This window comes from Zonotrichia leucophrys, chromosome 1A (assembly GCF_028769735.1).
Source record: "Zonotrichia leucophrys gambelii isolate GWCS_2022_RI chromosome 1A, RI_Zleu_2.0, whole genome shotgun sequence".
NCBI classification, from domain to species: Eukaryota; Metazoa; Chordata; class Aves; order Passeriformes; family Passerellidae; genus Zonotrichia; species Zonotrichia leucophrys.
Genome location: NC_088170.1, coordinates 63,936,980 through 63,959,450, shown reverse-complemented (window position 1 = coordinate 63,959,450; position 22,471 = coordinate 63,936,980). Strand labels below are relative to the sequence as shown.

Below are 22,471 nucleotides of genomic sequence, written 5' to 3'. Positions count from 1 at the left end.
AAGGAAAAAACGTCTGCTGAAGATATTCTTCTTTTTCAGAAAGTGAATCCTTATGTGGAACAATTAAAAGAGGCATGGTCACATTATAGTTCACAGGTCAGTTTAGTGACTCATGATATTGAAATTTATTATGCATGTAAGGCATTTATTTTAATCTTGTTTTTTCATTTGTCTCATCCTTCGCTGGAGTTGGCCTTGCATGCTGGGTTCTTATCTTTTTATTGTTTTGTGGTTTTTAATGTTTACACAAGCACTGCTGAAAAACAAGAGTGTGGCTGAGGTGCCTCGAAAGAAACAGAGATGCCAGGACTTGAGTGGGCTTTTTGAATTCACTCACTCTGCATGTCCTGACTACCAGAGCTGGGTTATAACTTGTAAAACTCACTAGAAACAGCTGACTTTCTTATAATCCGTAAAATTTAAATTTGCATCTGGCAGATTTTTTGTTGCCAAAAATGTTTAGAAAAAAAGTTATGATTATCATTGTTAGTATTGCTGTTCTTAATATTAATAGGATTAATTAAGAAGATGAAAACTCTGCTGCGGTAGTTTCTTTTACATATTTTAATGTTTTCATAGATAATATCAGCTCCAGACTTTTATCAGCTGTCTGAAGTTACTGCTTGCTAATCATTAGCATGACTACAACCCATGAGCTTAGTGATACTCTGGAACCATTCAAGAAAAAGTTCTGTGAGAAGGCATTTTTCCAGAAAGTCCATCAGTAAGAAAAAGTGCTTTTTGCATCCTCCCAGTGTATTAGTGGCATGAGACAATAGCAATTTAACAACCATTTTCTTGGTATAAGTTATAAGTCATCTATGTTCTTTTGAGAAGATATTTTCAGTTTGGTGGGGCTTTTTGGCATTAATGGCACTTCTGTCACCATCTGGCTTAGTCAATTACAGATCTCCAGAATAACACAACTCACAGTTTGCATGTATGTCTCTGTGTTTTTCTTGGGGTCCAGAGAAATGTGACTATTCTGTGTTTCCTAGAAAGGGAGTTGTGAGCCCTCAGCCTGCATTGCACACTACACAGGGAGAATCTGTAATGAGCTCTTTCTGTGCCTCAGGAGGAGCACAAAGCAGCTGGAGTGGGACTAAGGGTCCAGACAGCTGAGCTCAGTGGGGATGGAGGATGGTCAGCACTACAGAGAAAATGTTCGATAGCTTGTCAATTCATGACCCTGAGGTCTGAGAGGCTTCCATTCCCTCAGACAAATGCTGATCCCCATTAATATGAATGGTTGAACTTCATTTGACATCAGTCAGTCCAGGATCTGAGTGCAAGTACATTATTCCCTGTGCCATTAATGCAAGTCACATACCCCAGCGAGGCAGACAAGGGAAATAGAATTTTCAGTGGTCATTGTTGTTTTGCTTTGCAGTACTGTGTGTAGGTGGTCAATTGGTCATGCTTGATTATCTTCAAGATATTTGTTGCATTTTATAAAGTTTATCTGCAAACTTGTGCTTACTTCTTAAAAGTGGTGTGCTGTATCATGTAGCCCGTTTGACTGGGTAGAAAGAAGAATGTCATGTTTAAGATAGTGACAGTGATAATTAGCTGTTAGTATCTAATTCCACTTCTTTTTTCATTTCAATTCCTCCCAGAATATCTTGTGAATACATTTAGCATCAGCTTGCCCAGCAGAAATAGTAGGGACACATTTCCTTTGCAATGACTCAATGATGTATGTACTAGTTACTGTATATTTTAAGTTGAATGTATCAAAGGTATTAAATAAGTTCTGAAAACTACCTTAGTAGTGTTTTGTTCTTCTCTAGGCACAGGAATTTTGATTTTGTATTGTGATTTAAATAGTCAACTAAAAATCAAGGCTTTAGTTGCTTAATTGGTTGTCACATATCTCATTTTAGGGGTGGTTGCCATTTAGTTTGCTAAGCGACCCAAAGACTCAGATTCCTTTTGAATATCTAGTTTTTCTGATGACTTATTCATAGCAGTTTGATTTTTGCAATTCCTTGTGAGGAAATTACCCTTCATGAGATCTGTCTATGTAAGGTTGTTGTATAATGCATGCTCATTTGCTTAGTTATATTTGTAAGCTCCAGCTGTGCCCATCACTTGCTAAATCTGTCATTGAAGGATTTTGTTTTAAATTCTGCCTGGCTTTGTTTTCAGATGTCTCTGAATTCCTTCCTGTGTTGAGTCACAGCTGTGAAAAGAGAAATCTCCCTCTTTAATTCAAGGGGTCAGTGGTTTAAAAGCACTAAAGCCTGGTGGGGAATGGCTTAAGGAACGTACTTAATCATTATGATCCCGAGGCTTCATAAACTTACACAAGGCTCATCTGACAGGAAGAGTCCTGGTTCTCTTCAAGCCCTGGTTTCTTTGAGGAGTAGCTATTTTACCAGGGAGTGGAATCCTCTGTGGAGCAAGCACCTGTGGTGGGACTTTGCCACCTGCTCAGCCATGGCTATAGAAACACAACTTAATCTTCTCCACCACATTTCTTTTTCTAGCTAAGCCAGCGTGGAGCCCAGTTCCTTTCTATGCATTTTTTCTCCCCACAACGTTGAGAAATATTTAATGTGGTGTAACTACAATGGCTTCCACTTCTTGTTGCCACTGGGAGATAATAGACTGGCAGGAAGGAGTTCTGGTCTGTATAGAAAAGAGAGGTCAGCCTGGAACATGCAGATGGTCTTGTGTGCTGGGTGAGCAGAAATCATTGGCACGATTTGGGTGTCAGCAGTTCATCCAGTGGCCTTTTTCATACATCTTCAAACTCCAGTGGGGGAGTCCTGGAATAAATCCCCTTCTTATGTCACCAGTACAGGCAAAACCCTTATTTCACATAGCATGTTAATAATTTTGACACACAGTTCTGTGCTTAGTTTTCAAACCAGGACCTTGTGGGTTAACTGTACCTGGAAGCTGTGAGATACTGAATTAAGTGATAAAGCTAATGCAGTGCCTGCACCTATGCTGTGTGTACTCCAGTTCCCCTATGGACACATTGCTATTCTTGATACAGGGGTTTATTATCTGCCTGTGAATCAGTTCTTGAATTGCTTCAGCTTTTGGACAGTTTCATAAAAGAAAACTCATCCTGTTTTCAGTCAGATTTTAATAGTGTGGTAGTTACTGTGTAAGCAGCTCAGGTAGACGTTGCCCTTACCAGAAGAATCTTTGGGAAGATAAGATCACTGGAGAATAGAAAAAGTGAGTTGATGGCTTTCAGAAATCCAAGTATAGGTAGAAGGATGTTGGATGTTGAGCAAGACTTTCAGTGTATGATTAAGTTCGATTTTTCATTTGTCCATTAACTGCTAAAGGAAGTAGTAGAAAAATTAGGGTTGAAGGAGACATGAGGAAGTGATATGGTTTAGTTTGTATTTCAAAGAATGGATAACTTCAGTTTTGGATTAGATTGCTTAATAGTTATGTCCAGTCAAGCTTCAAATGTCTGCAAAGTTGGAGAATCCATGACTTCTCTGATCTCCTGTTCCAGTGTTGACAATCCTTTTAGGGAATGAAACCTCAGAACTCCCTCGAGATTGAGATTGCCTAATCATTTTAGGGGACAAATGACTGCTGGGGAGAAGGAAATGAGAAGTGGTGTTTTACATCCTACCTTTTTAATATTGATCTTCTGGTTATGGAAACTAATTGGTTAACCATCTAAAAATCATTCCTTTTTTCAGTGAAATACTCATTCAGCCTTGCACACTGTGTCCTCACTTTGTCTTCACAAGACAAAGGAAAGTTATTGTGATTTTAAACTAAAGTGGAAGTATTTCTGTGTTGAATGGATTAGGTGATGCCTGAATTCTTGGTTTCTTTTTTAATATGGCTGTTTCAGATTCCAGGAACTGTCATGATAACACCCTTCACAAAGCAGCTTAAAAATAGACCAGCAAAACAACTATTGCACCAAATATAAATTGATTTCTGCTGTGACACAAACAGAAAGTTTTCTGAGCGTCTGAATAGATAGCAGCATGTTGTAACCCTTGAAAATGGTAAAACTGATGATCAGAGAACACAGGACTGTTAAAGCTTTGATAACCTGCTGTCTGAACCCACACTTGCAGTGTGTTTTTCCTTACGCAGCTCTGTGAAGTTCTTTATAGAAAATGAAACTGTGATTGCTTGTAATTTTCTGCAGTCTGCACAGGCACTTAAATATAACAAATAAAGCACTGGAAGAAGTGATGTGTGAGCCATGGATCTCACTGAGGAGCTACAGGTCTGGTGTCCCTGTGGAGAAGGTTGGCTGTGTCACTAGGGGGATGTGAGTACTGGTCCTGACTGCTGGTTTGACCTTATCCAAGGGATGTCATCTCCTTTGGCAGCATTAAAGGAAATCCAGTTAACTCCTCATGACAAGGATAGAGGGTAGAGAATAGAGACATTAAAGCTATTAAACTGCTCGGGTGCTGTGATGATGAGTACCTGAGAAAAACCCATCAAGAGGAACAGGTCCCCATTGAGCCAGTGACTTGTGTAAGCTCACAAGTGGGATTTTTTATAGAGGTTCTGCTGATTCTGTCACATATACTCCAAATTTAAATGAAATAAGTTCTTTAAGAAAAAAAAAAACAGGAAGAAAGCAAATGTGTTCAGTCTAACAATAAAATAACTGGGTTATTGGGCCAACAGAGATCACTGCTCTGCAGTGTACACATTCATATGTGTATCACTTTACACTTTGGCTGTACAAAATGTTGATCCAAAATTAGTTGGACAATGGAGTAAAAAAACGCTTCTCCAATAGACTGCAGGCATATAGTCATGAATTATTAAATCAATTTGTTGGAAGTGGAAATTAAAATCCTTCCGGCATGTCTTTCCCTGTAGTGCAGTTTATACATTAAATTCTGCAGACTGTGCTGTACAGAGTTCACTGACAGTGCATCAAATAATGAGGCCATACGTTGATGAAAGGAATTTTAGGGAAATATGCCATTGGATATACAGCAAACAGATTTGATCAAAGCCCGGCTGCCATATGAAGTACACATTTTTTAACCATTGCTAAACTGTATTAGCCTGAATTCTTTTGAAAATTATGATTTGACTTTTACACAGCTGACAATAAACTAAATAATACTGGCAGTTAAGGAAACATCCTATCAGGATTTGTAAAATAGAAATAATAAAAACAGTGTTTTGTTATATTAAGATGGGAACTACAACATGCAGTTGCCTCTGCTTAACATTTGTAACATTCTGTTTTTATCTGAGTGTCTCACAGACTTTAGATACAGCTGTGAGTGCCTGCAAGCATTTACACAAAATTACAAACTATTTGGCAATACATTAATGCTTACAACAGATAATCTAACTACAAATTTTGGTACAATAAAGCATTGGCTGTGAAATGAAATTTACATTTTAAATATTTATGTAAATGTAAATCTTTGTTCCTTTATTTCTTTCTGCTTTGGGGAGGGTTTGTTTTGGTTGAGTTTTTGATTTAGTAGTGTCTGCTGGGCTGTGATTATGTGCATGGTCTGCAGGTTGTGTTCCTGCACATAGAGTTGGCTGCCTGGTGATGCCTCAGATGTATGTATGGCTGAAATGTGTAACATATTGCTGTACAGTGTGCAATTAATGGAGCCATACAGCCCTGGGAGCTGGCTGAGATCTGGATTGCTTGGATCAAGGACACGAGAGCCCCACCTACTCCCATCTGTAGATGCATCCATGCAGACACTCGCTGGCTGTTCCCCTTCAGAGTGTGCACTGTTATCCACCTTGCTGCTGTATCCTGCAGAGCTGTAAGTCTGGATTTGATTTATCACAGATTTCACCAGAGTGCTGCACTGCCTTCCCATCAAGCTGGGTTTTTCACAAATGTACAAAAGTCATGGTAGGGCAAGTTCAAGTAACTAATCTGTAGAATACCACATTGCCACTAGTTACTGGTAATGCCCAAAAAAATCAGCCAGTTCAGACTTCTGGTCCCTGCTAGAGGACTGGTGCTTCACTCCTGCATATGTTGGAAGGTTTCCTATGAAAGGAAATTACAGAGAATGGTTTTTCCATAGCAAAACACTGGCAAGAATTCCTGGAGGTGAAAATGAGACTGTAATCCTTCCTTTGTGTTGGCCAATGTAGGTTTATGTTTCTTCCAGCAGCAGAATGGTGGTTGCAGGGTCAGTGGTTTAGGTGGCTTGACAATGCTGCCTGGGGTTAATTCAGGCTGCAGCAGCACAAATGCAATCTGCTAGAGTTCAAATGCTCAGGTCCCCCCAAAATGAGCATTTATTTTCTCTGATGGCCATCATGACGTTTTTCTGGCTTTCCAGTGTTTTCTCAAGAGCAGGCCAAGGCTGTTCCACAGGCAGAGCTTCCTGCAAGTGTTGTCTCCCTGTCTCCTTCACTCAGAGCTGAGCCAAACCACCCCAAGTGCTGCAGGTGGTGACAGACATTTCAGAGGAAAATTCTCTGTCTCTCTTTGAAACCCTTCAGACGTCACACTACTTGGCAGAAAGTGGGTTTCCATCTAGTCTACCTTTTCATTAATGTCTCTAGGAATTTTCATGCTACTGCCTTTTTCTTTTCTTGGATACCAGAGTTACAAAACTCATCTTAGAGTCACTTTTCATAGCGTTAGTGGTTTTTTTGGTCTGCTGGGGAAACATGCTGTACTTAAAATAATGTAACACTGAGGTTTGGCTTAGGGCTCCTTTTGATTCTTATGTGTTGCTAAATCGTGCCTTACACTGCTTCTTTGGCTTGTGTTTGGGTTTTGTTGTTTGGGGTTTTTTTTGGGTTTGTTTTTTTGTTTTTTGGATGATCAGACTTGTAGGACATTCTCATGTCCTTCTAAATAAAGAGCCTATGGAAAGCTGTTATTATGGACGTAATACCTGAAGTCATAGTTCCTTCCCCAAAGAAAACAAGAGGAAACAAGAGGAAAAAGAACCCGTAAGAGACACATATATACATCTAACTTTAGAATGAAAGGAATGTTGATATTTCTGTGTGACTATCCCAGCTTCACATCTGACTGGTGGGACGTTTTATTTATGTGCCTACCTCCTTTTGGAAATACCATTTTCAGATGACAACTTGCTTTCCATCCCATCCTTTTTCTTGAACAATAGATACTGTGTTTGAGAAACAGACTATAGAATGTAAAAACCTATGAGTCTGGTTTTGGGGATTTTTTTGGGTGGGTTTTTTTTTTGAGGAGACACAATATACAAATAATTAGGGTTAGAGCATAGAATTTGATTTATCATCAGTCTTGGATTTATGTGTTACATGTCCAAAAGCTACAATGCCACAGATAAAATTTCTCAGAATTAGTGTTTGTAATGATAGATAACATGTCTGTGTGCGTGGCTGTCTATCTGCCACCTTCTGAAAAGATTACTTCTGTGTCTGTGAAATCTTTGGGTGTAATCATGACCTCACTGATATTGACCTGAAAAATATCCTGATATCTTTTGAGGATGAAGTGCTCATTTCCTGTGTGTATAATTTTAGGTGCCCAACAGTAAATTTCATGGTCAGATAAGCTCTTCAGAACAATGTGACACAGATAATTCTGTAAAGTTTCTGCCATAAACCAGTGTTTATCTCCAAACAGACCACATGCCTGTTAGGAATGCTTTCACCAGTAGATTCCCTTCAGAAAGATGCTGAAAAGTAAGAAAAAGTAGACAAAATAAGGGAATTCCTTCCTTCTTCTCTCTTTTCACTTCCTTAGTCACCATTTTTACTTGAGTTCATCTCAACAAAAAATCCAATGTAATCCTCAAATGTATTTTTTCTCTCTATTGGAGAGCTTTATTTATTGTCAGATGGTTCTCTACAATAAGATTTTTTGCTGACTCTGTTCCCTCAATTACATCCTCATTGTCTCTCAGACCCTTCATTTTTCTTTGCTCTATTTGGTTCTTCTCAAGTGGGAATCACAGCAGTGATTTTTCTTGCTAAGTTATTGGTGTTGAATGGATGGTGTGTAAATCCTTTGAGGAGCTCAGTAAAAGTTAAAGCCTTCGTAGTTTTTCAAACCTCATTGTAAGCTGGGTTATGCTTCTTAGGAGTCTTTGCTAGTTGTTTGTGTAATTAACAATAGCGAAGACTGCACTATGGCAAAACCTCATCTAAACCAGGTACTCTAAGCCCAGTGATTTATGCAACACAAAATGAAAAAAAAAAATCACTTACTGCAGGCTCACATAATGTTTTTTGATTGTACCATTTTCTTTTTGTCCATTAATTTCTCCTGGTGTTGGGAAGTGAGGTAATGCTGATCTGGGGTTTGTGTAAAAAGCAGTATTTTTCTGAATCCTGAAAGAGAACATTTTCTGGACTACAAACAGCACAAAACCTACTTAATAAGTAGGAGAATAGTGATGAATAATACTGTTTACCAGTTCTTGGATGGAGTTATCTTTAACTGAGATTTCACAATGAAGAGAAAAGCATCTTTTGCCAAATAACAAACAGACCATCTAAGGGGTACAAGAACATAGTTTCATTGTGCTCTGGATAAATGTCATCTTTGTTATTGCAGAACTAAGTTAAGAATGTTAACTAAGTCTAAAGATGTAATTTTATTTTTAGTCTATTTGATTTTCTAAGTTACTAATCTGAGCCATGTATGCTTACAGTTTTCCCTCTTATTAACAGAGACAATTCAATGTCCATTTTATGTTTATAGTACAGTTTTGAACCACACAGTAGACAACCACAGTAATTTTTCTTTTGGAATTTGTATGATAATTTGAAGGTGAGATATCTACATAATGCATTGGACACACATATCTTTATACTTGTAGTTAAAATAATGTGCTTTAAATTTGTGTGCATATAGATTTTCTATTTATAATAGTAGAAAATAATCTATTGAAACAAATAGATATTTATCTCTTAAAAAAGAGATGATAAAGCGATAATGTACTTTTCAATAAATATGAATCATAGGTGGAGTGATTTTTGTTTATTCTTGTGGCTGATTAATTTTAAATCTTTTAAAGCAATATGTTTTTCTGAAAGGCCACTCATGCTATTTTGTTGATGTCTGGAAGGGATATAATGAACATACTTTTCTCTCTTCTGACTCCATAGACCAAAATAAAATAAAACCTCAAGATGTCAATCAAGAATAGATAAGGGGAAGAAAGAAAAACTTTTTCATCAGTGATAGAAAATGACACATTGAAGCTACATGGCCTAGGCAACTTACTCATTGGGTTTATAATGAATTTATAAGCTGATAGTGACCAGGTTGTTCTAGATTTTCAGTTGTCACAATCTGCAACATTGCTATTAGATTCACTAAAGCAGAGCCATAACTATTGGAATATAAAATTCTGAATTTTAAAATGGCCGTGGAAAACTAGAACTGGAAACAGGTTTTAAATTATCCTCCAATTCCATAAAGCCTTTTTTTAACAGAATTAATTGAAATTTTCATGAATAAAGTTTGTGTGTTTGCAGATGGGTCACAGTCATTTCAGCTCTGGACTTCGTGACGCCAGGAGAAGTGGGAAACTACACAGTATTTGTGAATGCAAGATTTTGCATTTAGATAGGTTTGAGCTGAACGATCTGAAAAAGCTCCCAAAAGCACAGAGCTCCTCACTGTCTGTGTGTTTGAGAAGGCTGAAGAGCTGTGTTTATTGCCACAAAGGGCCTGGAATAAATTATGTTTAGCAAATTGGCTCCAGGTTTTCTTGTTTCAGACAGTAGCTTCGGAGCAATCTGTTTTATGGGCTCCACTAGATGTGACCGATTGCGGGGAGGTGACACCTCGTTTTTGGGACGTTTTTGGGACGTGACATGGCACATGTGCCAGGCAGGTCTGGCCCTTCTCTCTGTCAGGATGGCAGCACACTTGCAGCTCCACTTTCTGGCTTCTGGCGCTTTTACCTACTGCCCAATCCCAATTTATGGGCCCCGCTGGGAGGTCTGAGCAGGATGGAGCCAGGCTGCTCAGCCCCTCCCAGCCTTGTGCCTCCCACCCCTACGTGGGGCAAATAAAAGCTCCTTTATTCCACTGGAAGTGCCCCCTTTTCAGCGAGGTGTGTGCATGGCTTCCTTCCCTGCTAGGTCTTGCAGGTGATAATTAACACAGTGCAGTGCTATTTCCTAGCTGAAGCCAAGGTAGGGAAGCAGCTTTAGCCTCAGTATTTTTCTTTTCAGAGTCTTTTTCCTCATTTATTTTGGATCCGTTCATGGTGAGGAAGTTTTAGAAGGTGTTGGTCCTTAGCTGAAGTATCAAAGAATTAAACAAACTAGTAATTTTTTCCTTCTCTGACCAAATTTGTCTTACTTTTGAGGGGAGGAAGGAATAGGGGAGTCAAATTTGCTTTTTTTATTTCTGCTCATGGGACTGTTTGCTTCTGCTCTGTGTGACTGTGGGTCTTTTCAGCACAGGACCCTGATTGACATTGCATGTGTTACAGAGAGGAAGGATATTTCGTCAAGATTAATGGCAAGTTAGTTGGCCTCAAGTTCATTAACCTGAGCTAGACTGTTGGAAGGACTCTCTGTGGAAGCTGGAATTGTATTAGAGGATCATCATAAACTAAAAATATATGTGACAATCTGGCCAGATTGCAATGAATCTAAAGACAGGACAGGGTTGGCTCGAGCTCACAGACCAGCTGCCTCCAGTGTAAACTAACCGCCTTGTGAAAGCAAATGGTTTTTCACAGACATTATTCAAATAAAAGGGAAAAAGGGGGAAAAAAACCAACCAAAAAACCCCAAAGGTTCCCATTAGCAAAAAATGCCTAAATGAAAAAATGAGATTGTGAGCTATGGCCAAAGGCCCAAGTTTGGTGCTGATTCTCAATCAATTCAGCAAATGACAGTGCATTGACACAAGTGGTTTTTTAGTCAAATTTAATCTTGATTCTTCATAGTAATTTGCCTCAAGTAAATGAGCCCCAAATCCTTTGGTGAATTCCCTGTTGGCTGAGGCCCAGACCTTCAGGCCATGACTTCTCAACATACTTGCAGTGAGACTGGCTCCCACTTAATTGCTTCTTTTTGAAGTATGGTTTGTCACTATCATCCTGCTGAAGATGAACAGGGCTGGTGTCTCGTCTTCATATATTCTTTCCCCTCCTCCCCTCCCCTTCTTTTCCCCTTCTTCCCCCTAAACAGATTTCTTAAAGGCAATTTAACCCTACCATAGTCTAATCCACATCAGTTCTTTGTGGTCCACCCTCAAATAGATGTGTTGGCACAGAAGTAAAGGCTTTCTCTTAGGATCTCATACTGTAATAAAGGGAAGGGAAAGATGAAACAGGCATTTCATGTTTGTCTGTTTTCTCTCTGTGTCATCTCATGAACATGCACTCCCCTTGGCCAAGACCAATGCATTCAGACACAATGTGAGTGTTGAAGAGGGGACTGGGAAGAAAGAAGCTCAGTGTTCTGCAATAGGAGCTATGCTTTGGGCATTTTACAAATTATTTCCCTTTTTCACCATCGTGCTCTTGCACACTTCCTTGTCTTTTACTATTGACAGAAAGTCTGGAGGCTCAGAAAGCCCAAGTTTCATCTGAGACAGATTTCCTCTGTCAGAGAGAACTGTTTCCATCCTTTTGTGCCAGGAAGGATGATCTGCCTGCATCAGGAGGTGCTGAATTGGTTCTGGGTGCTGCTGTGGCTCAGAGTTGCCTGACCCAGAGCTGCAGGAGCTTGAATACCAGACCAGGGGCCCCAGGCTGTGCTGCATCTCTCATGGGCTTGTAAGGAACCTCTCCTTTGATGTCTGTGCAAGTGCTGGCTGATGTGGGCACTAGGATTGCTCTTTTAATCAGGCAGTTCCAGTACCTTTCAGAAAAGAATTTTCATGGCAAGTCATGAGCCATTAATCTCTCGACTAACCATAACATTTCTTTACTCCTTGGTTTTACAGCATTACTCAAACACTGATATTTGTCATTTCACCAGCTGTCCCCCTTGACCTCTAGCATCATGCACTTGCAGGGGGAAGTATCTGGTCTTACAAGTATTTTCATACTCTGACGTCTGTGATTTATTAACCATCAAGTTTTGCCTTCAGAACTCAAGATGCCATTTTAAATAATTTCACGTGCAAAAGTGGAGTTATTGGGCAAAAGGGATCCTTGATAGCTGGGTACAAAGGCCACCAGGATTGCTGTTGCTGTTTTCTTTTCAACTACTGTGCTGTATGGCCTTGAGGAAATAGGTTCACTGCAGCTTTATGGTTCTGTTTTTGCATAGGGAAAATAAGGACAGTGATAATTGCTTTCATTTGTAAAACACTTCAAGATTTATGGAATAAGAATGACACTTATTAAGTGAAAAGTGCTGCAAAGCTGGCTTAGTTGCACAGTGTGCTAACAAAATCTCATATCAGCCTATTGACCCCAGCCTGAAACACTCATTAAAGTTTATAGGACATTTTGGTGGATGAGTTGCAGTTATTCTGCTGGAAATATCATACTGAAAGCACTTTTAAATACATCATCTGCATTGACTGTTTTTTTCTATTAAAACTAAACACAACTGCTTGTTCCATCCAGTTTTCTTAGTTTATTTATGAAAATTTTGATGGGTATGTACTCATTGTTAACTCTGCTTGTACCCCCATGGCATCTGAGACATTACAGTTCATTCTAGTCAGAGCATAAACATAAAATAGCTGTTGTACTGAGATAAAAAGAGTTATAAAACATCAAGATATCCAGTGGACTGGTATGAACTAACAAGTTGCGTGGTCACTTTTGAATGGCAAATGTTCTTTTTGTTAATTTAATTTGTGCTTGAACTTTAGCTGTGCTAGACGCTGGTGTTTGAAAAGTTTACATATTTTTCCAATGTCAAAATGTGTAAATTTAGTATTAAAGAAACAAAACATTTTTACTTGTACTGGAGAAAAAAAAATACTTTTGTAGCAAAGAAATTAAATTAGCTGCTCTTTAAAGATAGATCTGGCTTGCTTACAGAATTATTGTTTATGCAGTAGTGCAGGTCTACAGATGTTTTCCTTTTTTTCTTTCAGATAAAACTTGGATTGTTTGAAAAGTGGAGAGATATTTCACCGTGGTGAAAAAAAAGATACAGAAGAGGAGAGCAGAATGAGAATGAGAGCTTTACAAGTGCCTCATGCCTGCAGCTTGCTGTCTTTAGTGATGCTGTTCCTTCCAGTCACTGGAACGTCAAAACAAAATATCCCAAGACTGAAGCTTTCCTATAAAGGTAAACTTTTCAGCATTTTTTTCTGATTCTGCTGCTTTTGTTTTGATGTGATGTTGCCAGCAGTTCATTTGTATTACTTACCAGGAAAGCAAAACACAGTCCCAGAAATACATAATAGAAGCCTTAAGGATGGATGGATTCTGCCTGGGGATGGTATTAAATTCTGGGGGGGTTTTGTCATGTAGAGGCACATGTTTCTGAAATACAATTTTCTTTTTAAACTATTATTTCTGTTTGGTCCAAGAGGATATTAACAGACTATATAAACTAGAGGGGAGTGGTACTTGAAACACTCTGAGGTGCATTGGAGACATTTCCATGTCAGACATGGAGGACATTCACACCTTCCTAGAGTATTAGAGAAAGTCGAGAGCTGCCTCAAGTGTTTCAAGGGGGCTGACATTTATTTTTGTAATTCTTTTTCTATCACTACGTTGCTATGTTAAACTCTGCATATGTGGTTTTCTTTGTCCTTGCCTCTTTGGATCACAAAAGCATGTTTTCTCTGTGGAATTTCTTAGTCTTGTGTGTAGTTATTGTTGAGAATGGTACCATCTCTGGGGAGTTTCAACACAGACATATATATGTATTAATGGACAATTTTTAAAAGAAGGTGGATTTCTCGTTCCTTTGAATGCAGAGTACACCTCCATAGGCACAGAGATGTGTCAGTGATGCTGTCTTCTTTAGCTAAAACAAATGCTCTCCAGTTAGTTATGTTTCAACTATGTTAGCACCCTGGCCTTATGGGAGCTATTTCTGCTCTGTTTTTCAAACTTATGTCTTCCTATGCCTCGCAGAATTGCACTCAGGATGGTGTGATGGGGCAGGCTGTAAAGCCTTCATCAGGGCTTATGATACGTTTATCATGAGTTTAACACACAGAGGAATTCATTGAGTAAGCAGAATGACATGCTATTTATTTACAAGCTTCTCTTTTGCTAGATTTGCATGCCACTGTGCATGCTATTCTGCTGTGTATAGATGTGTTTGGATGTGTTTGTGTGAGAGAGATGGAGGAAGCGAGATCAAGGGATCTTGACAACATTTTTATAAATTCAGGAAACAGTTGCACTCACTGAAGCCAATGAATACAGAAACTGAAAGACATGACATGAGTTATGAAAGTTAGCAGTAAAACCCTTCTTACATGCAGCCAGCCTTCTCACAGCTAGGCCTTTTGAGATAATTCCCAAAAGCACCATATACCATGTGGCAGTGGCATTTATTGTGGATTCGACACTCACGATTAGTGAATTCCTCTCAACTTCAAAAGCAGATAGCCTTTGGCAAAATCCTGATGGATGCCTTTGGCAGGTAAAGAGGGGGAGAAAGAAAAATTATTGAGGTCAACACAGGGAAAAAAGAAATGGCTGAAATCTTAGTTTGAAATAGTGGCAGAGACCTGCTGGGAGCGGTTGGGAAAATGCCTGAGCTCGTTTAGAAAGACAATGAGCAGATGATTGATATTTAGGCCCTGACCCAAACTTTTATTAGCAACTTTATAAACCTTTCAGTTTGGCTTGAGGGATACCGTTTCCTGTCCGAACTTATCCACCTATATCCCTGTAGGGGGGGAAAATCAACAACAGATACAGACGCAAAATAGCACATAAATCTTAATTTGGACAGGTGTGATGGAACTGAAAAGCCAGAAGAAAGAGAATTATGAGAATTTATTGTGCCGTGTCTTACTTTTCTGGGAGGGTGGAAGGTGTGTATTTTTCCACATGGAGCAAGAAAATATTCACTTCTGTTTTTTCACACTGATGTATTGTAAATTATACCAGTAAGGCTTATCATAATTAAACCATATTTTTGTTGTTGATAACAGGATGTCAGATGTACTGAATATTTAATAAAGTTGTCAGAATTAAGTCTACCTTCCTTCCCCCAAGTGTTTCAGACAAAGTAATTCCATGGTTTCTGTGAGTAAGATATAGGAGAAATGAGCTGTCTTGCCAGTTCTCATAAAATTGTTAGTCATGTCACTGACAAGTCCTGGCATCTCTGTTCTTTGGAATTAAGACTTGAAATATCATTAGGAGGAGAATGCAGGATTCTTTCCTTTCTTTGTGGAAAACATGAAAAATGGACACACCAGGCAACTCCAAAAACCTACTCACATGCATGTCTGAAGGGAAGGTTTAATTCCCTTCAAGGTGCAGTGTGTTTATGGCATATGTCCATCTTCCAGAAGAGCTGAGCATTTGCTGGGGCAGGAAAGCTGAAAGTAAGCAAGATTTTCCTCTGTAGTTACTGAATGTCCCAGCTGCATCAGTCAGTGGTGGATGGGTAAGAGGGGAGAAGGTGGGGTGGTTACAGATACGTCAGGAAAACTGCAGGAGTGCTTCAAGAAACCACAGCATGTCACAGCTCCTTTGTGTTCAGACAGCAATTAAAATTTTAGACCGTCTCTTAATGGCAGTTACGGATTTTCATCTTCTCTGGGTTTTTATCTTAAGAACTGGGAATCTGTGCTGGAAATGTTAAGATATTCCAGTGAGTGATGTGGGGATCAATGCAATATCATGTGATGGATTTTCTTTATTGTGTGCCCCAGTCTAAAAATATGTTCTAAAAAATCATGAATGTATAAAACTAAAACTACACACAATTCAATTGAAATATGTTGTAATACAGAATCAAAGTCATATATTTTCCACCTGTGTTAATGTAATACGCTATAATCTTTAAATGACATATCTCATCCTTTATTCCCACATTTTCCCTGGTCCATTAGTTGAAAAATTCGCTTCTTCACTTAGACTTAACTTCTAGATACTGGTTCATGTCATTACTCTCCTAGAAGTTGTCACTGCTCTTGTGATGTTTTTAGGGTGCTCTCACTCCATAAACCTTACTTAATCTATGTTTCTTACATACTTCTACAAGTTTGAGGTGCTTTTATTGTTATGTTATAGATTTAATATATGGACGAGCTAAGAAACTGTCTTCTAATAGAAGATGCCCATGTTTAGAAAACCAGGGGATGAGTTTTGAGTACTATTCCTTATTTTAATACTCTGTCTAGCACTGCCTTCAGTCTAAGAGAAACTGTGTGTTTATCACTAATGCTCATGCAGCTGGAGATAACCTGTGACCTTCATCCAAACTGTAGAACTCCTCAAACACAGAAGTGATGTTCAGCTTCCCTAGGCAGCACATGCTTGTTTTCTGCTGCCTCATTTAACAGCCTCATTCCAACCTCTAGAGCAGATGCAGGTTTTCATATACCAATCTCATTCATTAATGTCATTTTCAGGACAGCATCACTTACTAAGGAATGGAAGAGTTTGTGTCCTAGTTCATATATGATTAATTCATACTGTGTAGACAGTCTTGTTTCTGTCTATCTTCTGAGTAATAATCTTTTTAAATTAATTGAGAGGTACTTGCATACATATTTTCTGAGTGTTTCTCTAGGTTCTACTTTATAAGGAAGAGTAGAGCACAGCCAAACCAGAAGGTTGATTGCCTTCTAAGGAAAAGAAAACAAAAATTAAACATTTTTCAATTTGTGGCTATCCTAAAATTTCCCTGCAGAAATGCAGATTTATAATTGCACATTTAACCCTATTGATTTCATTTACTTTACTGCTTTTCATGGACATCTTAGTTAGTGTAGTCTTTGTTCTCAGTGAATGCATTTATTTTACAAAAGTGTGCACCCTGGTTTATTGGCTGGGGGGGATGCCCCAGCCAAGATTTGGATGTTGGCACCAGTGACATCCATAAACATATGTCATTCCTGTGTGGGAATGTGGCCATGCCCCAGAGCAAACCTTGCTTGCTGTGAACGGTGGTGACATGGTGAGATGACCAGGAATCCTGCATTGTGACACAATACATAGGGAAAAGCATGCCTGAAGGTAACCTTTGGCTTTTAAAACAGGATTTACTTAGCACTGTTAAAAACAACTATGGTAGTGATTTAAATCTAATAAACAAGAGCATTATTCTCAGCTGATTTGTTTTTCTCCACATTGAATGAATTAAGATGCAGTCTCACTCCCACTGAAGTCATGGCAAGTGTTTGGCCACTGAAGTAAATTGAAGCAAGATCAAATTCACACTCCTCACTTTTTTCATCTTACATAAGTAAACTAAAGACAGGCAGTTCTTTCTCCTCTGCTGAAGGATGACAGTGCTAAATCATCAGCTCCACATGGAAATTAGCCACGTTTAAGGATTGTTTAGTTTCATGCAGTGTTTTGCACACAGGATTTTCTTCCCTCTAAGAGTGATCCATTCTTTAAACATGGTGAAAAAGCAAACAGAGAACATTTTGCTGCCAGGAATTCTTTTGAAAATTTGACTGGATGAGTACACTTGCTTAATGTTCAAAAATGGTCCTTTGAACATGCTACTTTACAATGTCAGGCATTCTGTTCTCTATATTGTTTTTGCTTTAAACCTGTTTCATTTTATAACTGATGAGATGCTTGACTGTTGCATCAGAGCAGTTAGTTTGCTAAGTTTCAGTACAGCTGGCTTATTTCCATGTCATGCATCATTTAATTATCCATATAAAACATAGTTAAAGCTGTACACCTCCTTGAGCCTCACTTAAACTGTCTGTGACACTGCAGTAATCCCAGTACTGTGATGGGGTGTTGCACAACTATGACTGGTTGGAATGTGGTAAACTGGTGATATGCAAGAGAGCCCAGAAATGAGTTTGCATTTTGCAGCTGTGCTTGCTCTGCTGGAAGAGGAAGTAAAACCAGAAAAAGCCCTGCTCCTGTGGTAGTACCAGTAGCTGTAAATCTGAATGCTTATGAAAATCAAGGAAAATGTGCTGAGTGAAGAAGTGGTGTTTTCCTCTTCTTTGTTATTTATTTGATTTTTGATGGGTTGTTATGTCTCAGAAAAATCTCTCAGATTCCTTTGCAGAAAAACCCGAAGTGTTTATGTGAGAATGAAGACCCTACTACTGGAAGATTGTATAGTTGCGCGAAAGACTGTGCCTGTTTTGTCACAAAAATGCTTTCTGGATGCAGTGATCATTGAGAATTAAAATATACCCTAGCTTGACAATGGATGGGCACTGCTGTCCATGCAAAGAAAGTCTCTTGTATATGCAGTAATCTAAATATAAATGTGAAGGCATATTATATTATGTGAAGGCACAATTTAGTAATAGGAAAACCAGAAAATTTCTTACAGACATTTTTTTCTTTTTTTAAGCTAGTGAACTTGAAGGTCAGATCCAACTATATGTTGCATTTTCTGCCCTATAATTATCATATATATATATAATGTCCTGGAGAGCAGCTTCCAGTCACTGACATCAACAGTTTATATAGCACTTGAACTAAGAATAACCTTGAAGAACTGACCCATATCTACCTTTTAAGTGTAAACTGTAGCTCACTACAGTATTTATGATTTCATAGTCACAGAAGGGCCTCAATTGGATAAAAGAAGAATTGTGTTCAAAAAATACAGAACTATTCTGCTGAGTGTTCACTTGATTAAATCTTGGAAAATGAGAGGAAACAAAACTGAAAGAGTGATGCTTGGCAAATAATTTTTGCTCCCTTGTAAAAAGAAGGATGGGACAGAATCAAAAACAGTTTCCCTAGAAGAAAAGGGGAAGATACATGATAAGTGGCATCAGCTGGAAAGATGGCTCAAAACTCTTTCTTTGACTGCTTTTACTAATGACATCTGTTAAGCAAATCCAATTCAGAGCAGTTTGAGCAATCCCAGCATTGTTCTCATTCTACGCATTATGGGATGGCGTGATCCGCCTGACATCAGTAAGTGTAGCAGTGGACATCTGTAGTCACTGTTCAAGTTTTCAAGTCACATACTGTTTCCCTTTCCGCCCTCCCCATTTCTGCAGTTCTATTTATAGATGAATCCCCCAAAGAAGGGCTGAGGAATATAATCTCTCCTGTATTCACAGTCCTTTGGAGATAAATACACAAAGAGATGGCAGAAATAAACAGAAGTTCCCGTATCAGTCAGAAAGATTAGCTAACTCTGAGTGAGACAATTTTGAAGTTGGCGGGAGTTACAGAGGTACATCTTTGCACAAATTTGAAAAAACAGACATTCTACTTTCTGAAAATCCTGTCTATACCAGAAATTCCCACGGTATTGAACCATAGACTTTGAGAGCTAAGAGGTTATTGAAGGGACTCAAATATTGAAATTTAGTTAGTTGGCATTTTTAGGATGGTATTAAATCCTCAAGTGCATAAACCAAGCAACCTGGATTTCTTTGAGAAAGATTTCTCACTAAATCTGTAACAGAGCATTAACCTATATGAGATCCTGCCCCAAAAGGAATAAATATAAATACAAATAATAAAAAATGTCCCCCACCAGTATTAGCTAAAAGCCTACACTTGTATACCGAGAACATCCGTGGGTCATGTCACCCAAATTTATATTTGACAAGAGTTGCGTGGCAGGGCGCTTGTGCCTGCTTTGTCAAGGGAAGCTCTGGGGTTGCCAGGTTCCTGAGTGATGGGTCTGCACTTGGTGTCTGTTGGGGCTTTGGGTGCCCAGGGCCATGATGAGTTCCCTGAGCGGACTGGGGAGGGCGGGCGGGGCTGGCCTGTGATGCGCTCTGGGTTCTGTGACATCACAGGGGCCGTGTCACAATGGGGGCAGGTATAAAAGGCCTCAGCGTGTGCCGCTGCCCCAGTAGAGCCTGGGCAAGCGGTGAGTGCACAGCAGTGAGGAGACAGGGCTGGGAGAGGCCAGGAGCTGCAGAAGGGCTGGAGCAGAAGCTCCGGTACCGGGCCGTGCGTTCTGGCCCCACACCCAGTGCCTGGCCCCAGCGGCAGTGCCTCGCTGAGGGCGCAGTGCTTGCTGGGGCAGCGGTGCAGGCCTGGCCGCCCGCCAGCTGCCGGGGACCCTCTCCTTCCTGCTGCCACTTCCCTGCGGGTCCTGTGCCCCACTGTCTGTCTCCATTCCGGCCCCACTGAACCCCTGCTGTGTGTCCTCCTGCAGACCATGGCTTTACTGCCATTGCTCGTCGTGCTTGTGCAAAGCCTGATCCAGTACCCCCAGCCGGCTGGGGATGGGCTGGATGAGGCCACGCACCAGCGAATGAAGGAGCGTCAGGAGCTGCTGGACCACGAGATGGCTCGGCTGCTGCAGGAGCTGGAGGAGCAGGACAAGGGCTGGGGCGCCGTGCTCTTTGGTGCCATGCAGCAGCAGTGGCCATTTTGGGTCCTTGCTGGAGTCCTGTTCCTCTTGGGCCTGTGGTTTAGCTGCAGGAGAAGGAGCGGTGAGGCCAGCAACAATGATGTACGTGAAGGTGAAGACAGCGTAGATGGACAGGAAGAATGTACGGAGGTGAAGGTGCAGGAAAGCAGCAATGCCAGTGAACAGAGAAGCAGAGGAAAAGAAGACCATGATGGTGGCAAGGGAGAAAGTGGCAGTGGTGGAATGGAAGACCGAGAAAAGACCGGATATGCGGGGAATGAGCAAGGCATCCGTTTAGTGGACCGCATAGAGTGGCCTGTGGAGGACCTGGAGAGAGGCTGCTCAGTGACAGCAGAGCTGATGGAGAGCTTGACGCGTGTCTTTGTGGACAGCGTGAGCAATAGCTCCTACCCAGTGCCTCAAGAAGCCATCGGGGTGGGCAGTGCCTTTGAGGGTTGGAGTCCCCGTGACTGGGATGGGGTGTACCGTGTGCTGGTCCCACTGAATCCCCCACCCGGGCACGCCTTCCACCTGGAGCTGAACAGCGCAGGGCAGGTGGCAGCAAGGACCTTCAACGTCTGTGTGGAGCTGGTGTGCACGTGCGAGAAGGAGCAGCTGGCAGAGAAGCCGTTGTGCTTCCTGCACCACTCGCGGAAGGAGCTGCGGCGGAAGCAGAAGCGCAGCCTCCTAGGGACACTCTGCACCGGCTCCTACCTGGACGTGGCAAAAACCTCCCACTGGTTCTGCCAGTTGGTGAGAAGCTCGTGGCTGCAAGTGCCTCAGTGGCACTCATGGCACTTGGTGTTTCAGCCCTGCAGCCGGTCTTGCCAGTTGCAGCTGAGCAAAGGCAGGGAGAGCCTGACGGTGGAGATGCTCTTTGGGGTGCGCCGAGGGGACTCTGACATCTTTGTGGTCAGCCAGCCCACCAAGGCCACCATGATGGCAAGCACAGCGTGGGCCGAGATGTACGCTGTGGCAGAGGCGAAATTCTTCCAGCACATCGCCAGGCAGCTGCCGTGTGAGAGCTTGCACCTGAAATGCCTGCAGCTCTTCACCTGCATCCTGAGGGACACAGGTTTTTCCAGCTCTACCTGGAAGACTGTGGTCATGCACGTGCTGACCACAGTACCGCTGTCCCGGTGGCACAGGAGAGCATTTGCACGGCGGTTGTGGGACATCATGGCGTACCTGGACCGGTGCCTGCAGCTGACACACCTGAGGCACTTTGTGCTGGGCAATGAGAGGCTTCCTGCAGAGATCAGCTTGCCACCAGCCATGCGAGGGGCTGTGCCACCCAACCTCTTTGAGCACCTGGCCCGAGATCCGGCCGCCCACAGAGAGGCAAGGCAAGCTTATGGTCGGCTGCGATTTCGCCTCGGGGTGCTGCTCTCCAGCCACTGAGAAGAGTTCCCTGCACAGAGCAGTGATGGAGTGTCACATCCGGTGGCAGCCACCTGAACTCTGCATAGCTGGTACATTTGTCACTGGCCATCCTGAAGCTGCTTTCCTGCCCCTGAGGAAGCAAGATGCAGCACATGGATTCGCTGTGCAGACACATCTCTGGATGGCCTTGCCCTTCACCTTCCAGTTCCAACAGTGCTGCTGACCACGTCGGTGAGGGAGAAACCTGCTCCACCTGCACATCCGCATGGAAGACAGTGAAGCGGATAGAGGTTGCTTAGAAGACGTTGAAGACAGCAACCTAGCCATATGGATTTGGTCATAGTGAAGTTAATTTGTTTTAGCTGTAGCATTAGTTGTAGTTGTGCATCTAACTGTAGCTGTAGCTTTAGTTCTAGTTCTAACTTTAGCTGTATCTGTGGCATTAGTTGTGCATGTAACTGTAGCTGTATCTTTAGTTTTAGTTCTAACTGTAGCTGTAAGTGTAGCATTAGTTGTGCATGTAACTGTAGCTGTAGCTTTCATTGTAGTTGTAGCTGTAGCTCTAATTAGACTTGTTTATTAGCATTCATTCCAAAGGCCGTTTAGTGTTGGTTTTGCCACATTAGCCTTAGTTTAGAGAATAGAACTGCAGTTCTATAGTGCCATGTCTCCTTTCAATAATATTTGGATATCTATGTTTGAAAAATTAATAAAAAGTAATAAATTTCACAAATTGCCTGAAATGCGT

General features: G+C 41.0%; 2 protein-coding genes across 4 annotated transcripts in view; both read left to right on the top strand.

Moving 5' to 3' along the window:
- The window catches only part of SEMA3D (semaphorin 3D), a 142,334-nt gene that overhangs the window by 28,434 nt on the left and 91,429 nt on the right, over positions 1-22,471 (top strand). For 2 of the 3 annotated variants that reach the window (XM_064702973.1, XM_064702971.1), the window contains exon 2: positions 12,977-13,173. In XM_064702973.1, coding sequence (XP_064559043.1) covers positions 13,053-13,173 — 121 coding nt within the window. In that variant the 5' untranslated portion in view covers positions 12,977-13,052. Of the gene's footprint in view, positions 1-5,737; positions 5,754-12,976; positions 13,174-22,471 lie in introns of those variants that run through there. The other variant, XM_064702972.1, reaches the window with a different exon arrangement.
- On the top strand, positions 20,146-21,741 carry LOC135456129 (inositol 1,4,5-trisphosphate receptor-interacting protein-like 1). The gene has a single exon (XM_064729815.1). It carries the CDS (start codon positions 20,146-20,148, stop codon positions 21,739-21,741), a length of 1,596 nt encoding a protein of 531 aa, XP_064585885.1.

Bases quoted from the DNA above. Each gene is read 5' to 3' on its own strand.
- LOC135456129 (XM_064729815.1), top strand. From the start codon at position 20,146: ATGGCTTTACTGCCATTGCTCGTCGTGCTTGTGCAAAGCCTGATCCAG.